This window comes from Pipistrellus hanaki (assembly GCF_964339955.1).
Source record: "Pipistrellus hanaki genome assembly, chromosome: 5".
NCBI lineage: Eukaryota > Metazoa > Chordata > Mammalia > Chiroptera > Vespertilionidae > Pipistrellus > Pipistrellus hanaki.
Window position 1 is genome coordinate 572,059 of NC_140507.1, and position 7,500 is coordinate 579,558.

Sequence of the window (7,500 nt, forward strand, 5' to 3'; positions counted from 1 at the left end):
GACCCAGAACCGCCCGGCCCCCCCAGGCTGCTCACCGCGGGGCGGCCCCAGCGTCAGCAAGATGACCATGGCGTGCACCACCAGGATGTGCATGGTGGCCGTCTCCCCGCTGCTCCAGCGAAGGAAGACCTGGTCCTGGGACTCAGACTGCGGGGAGAGGCGGGTGAGGGCAGGGGCCTCCGGGGGCGGGGCGGGCGGGGCGGGCTCCGGGATGCCCGGCCTTACCCAGCTGTACACCTCCTCCCCCTCCTTGCTCTTGCGCATGCGCCGGACGTAGCGGGAGAAGATGGAGAGCAGCGCGGCCAGCACGGCGTCTGACTCGGCGCTGCAGGAGCACTTGGCGAAGAGGTGGGACATGATGGTGGAGCGCTCCACGATGAGCCGGGCCACGTCCTGGGGAGCCAGCCGTCAGGGCCCGCACCGCGGCCGCAGCCCGGGGCCCCAGCAGGGCGGGGGCGGGCACAGGCCGCTCAGACACAGGGACACAAAGTGCCAACAGAGCTGGGACAAAGGGCAGGGGCCCGACGCTCCCTGGAAGGGACACAGCCCTGACAGAGCCGCCCACCCAGCGTGGAGAGGGTCAGCGGACGCCATCCTGCGAGCGACAGGCGTGTGCGACCTTCAGGACCCCGAGGGGAGGCTGGACCCCGGCAAAGGCGCCAGCCCGCGGGGACCCTGCTCTCCGTGAGCCCTCATCGGTGCCCTTCGGAGCCGCCGGGTCCCGGAGCTGCCGCCACTGGGAGAGCAGAGCAACCCCCAGAAGCGAGGACAGCCGCGGGCCCTCCGGCAGGAGCGCGCAGAGCAGCCGGCACGGCCCAGAGCAAGGGCAGCCAGGCCCGGATTCCCCCGCCCCGATGGCGCTCTGACCGAAGGCCCGGGGGAAGCAGACTCACCAGCGCCAGGTCGCTGTGCTGGCCCTGCTCCTCCACGGGCGTGTGCTGGGACAGGTAGACCAGGTAGGCGCTGACAGTCTGCGGGTCGGTCTCCATGTGGATGGCCTGCTGCAGTGCCAGGGCAGTGGAGGCGCTGACGCTGTGGAACAGGGGCAGCCGGGGCAGGTCGCGCAGCAGCCACTGGTAGCCCTGCAGCGTCTCCGCGTCCCGCGAGTCCTCCTCCGCCGGCGGCTCCTTCTCCTCCCCGTCCCGCTCACGCAGGCTGCCCTCCGACAGCACCAGGGACAGGCCCTGCGGGCAGACGGGGGTCAGCCGGCCTCCAGGCCTCCGCAGGGCAGGCACCCCGACGGGGTGGAGGGTGACGAACAGGCTCCCGAAGCCCGGGCGCACGCAGCGGCCACAGGACAGACGCCGCACCATCGGCTGCCCGTGGGGAGGGAGCGGCACAAGCACGCGCTCAGCAGCCCAGAGACACGCGTGCCAGGTGCCAGCTGCCCGGGAGGACACGGGGACAGGGCAGAGGCGGGTCTGGCAGGTGCCACCAGCACAGCCCTCCTGCGAGGACCAGGCAGGAGATGGCGGGCACCGCCGCCGGCTGGGAGGGCCGCCTGCCGGGTGGCGTGCCAGGACGGCGGCGGTCGCGCTCACCTTCATGGCCAGCACCCGGGAGGCCACCTGCGAGGAGCCGAGGCGCCGCAGGAAGTAGTCCAGCACCTCGCACGTGGTCTGCTCGTCCGCCTTGGGGCCCAGCAGCAGGTCCTGCAGGCGGCCCAGGAGCTGCTGCTGCTTCTGTTGCCTCTGCAGGGACAGGGACCTCAGGGTGGGCCGGGGAGAGGGGGCAGGAGGGGGCGGGGCGGGGCCAGCACCCACCTGTCGCTTCTTGGCCTTCTGTTCCTTGCTCCCGCCCTCCTCCTCCTCCTCCCCCGAGGTGGCGTCGTCGGCCGCATCGTGCAGCAGGAACTCGCACAGGCACTGCACGGGCAGCACGTCCAGGGAGCCCTCGCTGGCCTGCACCAGGTCAGCCAGCCAGGGCATGGACTGCGACGAGGCCTGCAGGCCAGACGCCGCTCCTTCAGCTTCCGACCGCCCTCGTCCCCGCGCCCTCGCCCGTGCCCGCGCCCCAGGTCCTGTCCCCGCTGCCCCGCACGCAGTCCTGTGTGGCCGGGCCTGGCACGGGCTCCCCCAGGGCTGGGTGCTGCAGCCCGCCCCTCCCCGCACTCGCCTGCCTCTGGATGATGTTGAGCAGGAAGTCTGGGTTTCGGCTCCGACACAGCAGGTGCCCGAGACGAAGGGACTGGTTGAGGCTTTTCACCTGGTCCAGGATGTGAGGGGGCGGCCTCCGCGGGGGCCCCCTGCAGATCAGAGCACACGAGGGCGTGAGAAGTCGCTCACGCAGCCGCCGGGCAGCAGAGGTGGGGCCGGGACGCCTGCTGCCCCCGAGGCTCCCTCCTCCCAGGCCAGGCCATCTCAGGGCGACCCCCCACCCCCAGGCTCAGTAAGAGCCGCACGGTGGGCTCGAGCAGCTCGTACTGGGGGTCGAGGCTGGTGAGCTGCGACAGGAGGAGGCTGCTGCTCTCGGTGATGGTCTGCTTGGTGGACGCGGCGGCCAGGTGACCCTCGAATGCCAGGATCTCCTGCTTCTCGCGCTGGGCGGTCTGCAGCTCCCGGCTCAGCATCTCGGTGCGCGTCTCCTCGTCCGTCAGGGTGCACGGCGGGTAGGAGTAGTTGCTGGCCCAGGAGGAGGTGTGGTCACCAGGCCATCGAGCGCTCAGGGCCCCTGCCTGGTGCCCAGCTTCTGCCGTCAGGCCCCCCTGGAGCCCGCCATCCAAGTCAGACATCCACACAGGAGCCTGTGTTCTCCGGAGCCCGGGCCTGGCTACCCGCTCCCCCTCCACACAACAGCCGAGGTGTGCAGAGCCGTGTCCCCAGCCTGGGCCACACACAGAGCCGCACACGTGTGCACACAGCTCCGCTTTCTGGGCTCACCAAGGGGCGAGCAAGACGCTCAGGCTGAGCCAGGCCTGCGGTGCACAGAGGCGGGTCACCTGTCAGCCCAGCAGCTTCCACACCTGCTCCTGACACACCATCCTGCCTCCGTCGGTCCCACCAGGTCCGGCTCCCGAGTCCTCTCCTGTCTGTCCTACCTCACACCACCCTCCGCCTGCCCTGACCCTGCAGCCGCAGTGCCAGCCCACCCTGCAGTGAGGGGCAGGGCTAAAGCTCTGGAGACTCAGATTCAGAAACGAGCCCACAAGGAGCAGGGACCCCCAGCAATTCGCCGACCCCAGAGCTGCAGGAGCCCAGTCTGAGCGCCACCTCCCAGCCCCCCTTAGGGTCGCCAGCAGCAGGGGAGCCGGCGTACTTGGTCATCACCATCTCCATGAGCATCTTCAGCGTGGGGTACTCCTCCCAGGCGGCCAGACCTGCGGGCAAGGAGACAGCAGGTGGCAGCCAGACACAGCACCCCCTCTTAGCCCCCACCAGCACTCGGCCCCTCCCCCCCAGCTTGTCATCCAGGCCCCACCAGCTCCGCCCAGCCGACAAGCCAGCCGCCCAGAGCCGCCCACGCGGAGCTGGCGAGCGTGCCGGCCGAGGGCTCACCGATGTTCTCCGGGTTGAACGCGGCAACCACCAGCAGGAGGGGCCAGGCCTTCCAGTAGAGGGTGGAGATGGCGAGGTTGGGAGGCTGGTACCTGAAACAGAGGCGTGGGCGCAGCCTCAGCCACACGGTCAGCCAGGGGCTCGGCCAGGCCGGCGGCTTCCCCATGCGCTGGTGACCGACCAGCTCATCAGCTGCTTTCTGTCAGTGACCACAGCCGGGCCTGGCCGGTTTGCTCAGTGGATAGAGCGCCAGCCTGTGGACTAAATGGTCCCGGGTTTGATTCTGGTCAACGGCACATGCCGGGTTGCAGGCTTGATCCCCAAGAGGAGGCGTGCAGGAGGCAGCCGATCAATGATTCTCATCGTTGATGTCTCTCTCTCTCCCCCTCACCCTTTCTCTCTGAAATAAATAAAAATGCATTATAAGTAAATAAATAAACTAAGTATGCAGCCCAGACCTGTGCCTCCGTCTCTGGGGGGAGGGCCTAAAATTCAGGGGTGGCGACGGAGGCACAGCCTGTGGACGCACTAAAAACAGAGTCACGAACTTCAGACGAGGAAGCTCAGGTGGGCTCTGGACCAAGGGCCGAGGAGCAGGGAGCTGTCCAAAGACCGAGCGTGCGAGTGAGAACACAGGGCGAGCCCGAGCCCGAGCCCGAGGCCCCGAGCCCCAGCGGTGCAAGAGAGCGGCTCGGACTCCAGCGGGCTGGCTTCTCGGGTTCGCCCACGGGGGGGGGGGGGGGGCGCCAGGCCTACCCCGGGGGCAGCTGGATGTTCTCGGGGTGGTGGTAGGTGCACAGGTTCAGGACGGCGTCGAGCAGCTGCACCCGCTCCACCTTCAGCACTTCCACGTCTGAAACGCAAGGCCGAGCTCGTCAGCGGACACCACGGCCCAGGTCAGGCCACGGCGCCGGGGAGCAAGGGGGACTGGTCCCCAGAGGCTGGAGGGAGGGAGGACTGACGGGCAGCAGCAGGAGCCACCTTGGGGAAGCTGAGGCAAACGTGCACTGGGTGCACCTCAGCCGGTCGAGGGCAGGCGGGCTGTGGGGGCAGCAGCACAGCGGGCGGGAGCGGACCTGAGCGCCCGCGGAGCTGGCCGGCGCCAGCTGGGCTAGGACAGCCGAGGGCCTTACCGTCCGCCTGCACGGCCGCGGCGCGCTTCACCAGGTGGTCGGCAAGCTCCATGGCGTCCGCGGGGCCGAGCGGGAGCTCACGGGACAGCCCGATGACCAGGATGCGCATCAGCGTGTCCTCCAGGATGGGCACCTCCGAGCAGAGGCGCAGGAAGAAGCTGTGGGGGGGCAGGGAGAGGCTGGGCGTGGGGGCGAGCGGGCGGCCAGGGGGAAGGACGGGTTTGGAAGGAGGCGGTAGTTCAGGAGCCACCGGGGGCCGCGCTGGGGTGAAGGGGCCCAAGAGGTGGCGGCAGAGCGGGATGTACGGCCTCCCGGAGCAGACCCACCACCCGCCCACCGCCCACCGCCCACCGCACACGCTCACTTGCGGTCGCTCTCGGGCGGCCAGTTGTCCCACTTGTAGTAGGTCTCGGGCTGCTCGGTGAACAGCACCTTGTGGAGGCTGCGGGCGGACAGTGCCGTCAGGCGGTGCCCGGGACCACTCCACCCCCGTCAGCTCCAAGGCAGGCACGTCTCCCAGGGCGTCCATTTCGCAAGGCCTGCGACGCCCCACACCCTTCCCGTGAGCCTGCAGCAACCCCACAAGGCCCGCGGGCTGGCAGCTGACAGGGCGGTGGCAGACGGGACCCCACCTCCGCCCGTCCGGGTCTGCCGAGGTCACAGCACAGGGTGACCCGTGCCAGCAGCATGAGCAGCTACCGCTGCCCACCGGCCGCTCTGAGGCTGTGCCAGCCGTGGCCACCCCCCAGGGACAGACAGGCTCCCGCGGGCCAGCCCCGCCCCTCCCCGGTGCTCCCGCAGCGCGGCCGCCGCACCAGTGCACGTAGTCCTTGGGGGCCATCTTGCTGATGGAGGGGACGACGGTGTGGAGCCACCAGACGGCGTCCCTCTGGATGGCGGCGATCTGGTTCTGGAAGGAGCGCAGCACCTCGAGGTCTGCAGGGCACACGCAGGGTCACCGGGAGCTGCCCGGCCGCTCGGGGCAGCCAGCGCCTCCCAGGGTCCAGGTGAGGCGGGCACAGGGAGGGAGGCCTGGCCCTGGGGCACCCCACGCCCTGTCTCCCCGACCGGGGCCCCGACAGCCCAGCCCGGCCCGATGCTCACTCTTCTTCTCCCCCTTGTCCCAGGCGATGCCGGCCTCCTTCACCTGCGCCGTGATGCCCAGCATCATGGACACGGCCAGCACGTCTGTGATGTGCACCACGAACCGCTCCTGCAAGCACAGCCAGCACCGCGGCTCGCCCCGAGGCCTCACCCCGGCCCGCACACAGGACGCCGGGCTGGACGCCGGGTCCCACGGACAGGAGAGCCAGGCGGGAGGCGTCTAGGGACCAGGAGCCCGCTGCAAGGAGATGCAGCCGACAGGGCGGACAAGCCCCTGCCCCGGAGAAGCATGCACCACAGTGGGCCCCAATGCCTGCCTTTCAGCATCACCGCCCTCCGCCCGTCGCTCCCTCTGAACCCATCGCCTGGCTTCCCTCAGTCCCCACGGCCACCTGGCCAGCCCTCCCTGGTCCTCACAGGACGCAGCCCCGCTGCCCCGGGACCGGCTGCTGCGCCGGGGCACCCTGTGGCTGAGTGCACACGGACGGCACGAGGGGCCACGGAGGGGAGCACGGGGAGCGGTGGGGAGTGGGGGAGCGGAGGGGAGCGATGGGGGGGGGGGCGGGAGTGAGGGGGCAAAGCGGAGGGGCCGCGGAGGGGAGCACCCACCTTGAACTCCATGTCCAGGTACTGCGGCTCCTTGCGCTCCTGCATGAGGCCCAGGCAGAAGGCCTGGAAGTTGATCTCGTGCTTGGTCTGCTTGATGATCTCCCGCAGCAGGGCCCGCGAGGCCCGCAGGTAGTCGTCCTTGTTGGTCAGCAGGTCCTGGAACACCATCGCCAGGAACTGGGAGACAGAGGGAGCTCAGCGCCGGCCCTTCCCGAAGCACAGCAGCACACTAATGCGCGGTTACGCCCGGCACAGACCCGCGCGCCCGGGCTCCGAGGGCAGCACTGCAGCGTACCGCCCCCTGGCAGCTGCCCCGCGGGAGCCGGCCCTCGCTGAGGGACAGATTGCTCAGCAGACACGGGCTGCAGGGCACCAAGCCCTAGGGACGAGCAGCCGGCTCAGCCCCACGCCCCAACTCCAAGCAGACCCTGGTCCACCACCTCTCCTCTCCTCACACACCGCTGCAGGCGGCAGAGGAGGGTGTGACGCCTGGCACAGTGTCCACGTTGACATTTTACATACAACCACTAAAAACCTGCACGTGTTAGTCACAGGCGTGTTGCTCAGGTCTCTTCAGGAGGGACACTGAGCAGACTCGGTGCTGGGCCAGGGCCAGGGCCTGGAGCTGCAGGGACCCCAGGGACCTTCCGGAGCCGAGTGCATCGCAGACTGTGCTCCCGGTGCCTGGGCACAGCGCCCCCTCCAAGCGCGCTCCCACCCACTGGGCGCCAAACACCTGGCTGGGCGGTGAGGCAGCCCTCTCCAGCCCAGCGTGGGCCCGGCGGAGGCTCAGGACGCAAAGCCGCTGCCTACCTTGGGGGCCAGCTCGGCGCTGTGCTGCAGCACCGTGTGCAGGATCTGCATGTTGTTCGGGTTCCGGGCGTTGGAGAGCTCGTTGAAAATCACGAACTTGATGGTGGTGCCCAGGTTGTCCTTGTGCGCATTCAGCAGCTCCCTGGACATGAGCCGAGCAGATGGGCTGCCTCGGCCCCCTCCCGCCTCCGCACCCTCCTGCCCAGAATCCCTCCCACCCCAGGGCCCCTCCCTCCAGCCCCAAGCCCCCTCCCTCCCGCCCCAGGCCCCCTCTCTCCAGCCCCAGGCCCCCTCCCTCCCACCCCAGGATCCCTCCCTCCCGCCCCAGAATCCCTCCCTCCAGCCCC

General features: G+C 69.8%; 2 protein-coding genes across 2 annotated transcripts in view; one reads left to right on the forward strand and one right to left on the reverse strand.

Moving 5' to 3' along the window:
- Nucleotides 1-7,500, forward strand: part of NUDT1 (nudix hydrolase 1) — a gene marked incomplete at its 3' end in the record, with an annotated part of 283,181 nt that overhangs the window by 62,080 nt on the left and 213,601 nt on the right. The window lies entirely within an intron of this gene.
- Nucleotides 1-7,500, reverse strand: part of INTS1 (integrator complex subunit 1) — a 23,484-nt gene that overhangs the window by 9,656 nt on the left and 6,328 nt on the right. Inside the window, exons 9-24 of the mRNA XM_084883881.1 lie at nt 7,154-7,295; nt 6,341-6,517; nt 5,732-5,840; nt 5,443-5,563; nt 4,992-5,069; nt 4,628-4,785; nt 4,251-4,347; nt 3,495-3,586; nt 3,256-3,316; nt 2,424-2,621; nt 2,116-2,245; nt 1,764-1,943; nt 1,542-1,691; nt 894-1,184; nt 226-393; nt 4-147 (exon numbers count right to left, since the gene is read on the reverse strand). Of these exons, the coding sequence (XP_084740007.1) occupies nt 4-147; nt 226-393; nt 894-1,184; nt 1,542-1,691; nt 1,764-1,943; nt 2,116-2,245; nt 2,424-2,621; nt 3,256-3,316; nt 3,495-3,586; nt 4,251-4,347; nt 4,628-4,785; nt 4,992-5,069; nt 5,443-5,563; nt 5,732-5,840; nt 6,341-6,517; nt 7,154-7,295 (2,296 nt within the window). The remainder of the gene's footprint in view (nt 1-3; nt 148-225; nt 394-893; nt 1,185-1,541; nt 1,692-1,763; nt 1,944-2,115; nt 2,246-2,423; nt 2,622-3,255; nt 3,317-3,494; nt 3,587-4,250; nt 4,348-4,627; nt 4,786-4,991; nt 5,070-5,442; nt 5,564-5,731; nt 5,841-6,340; nt 6,518-7,153; nt 7,296-7,500) is intronic.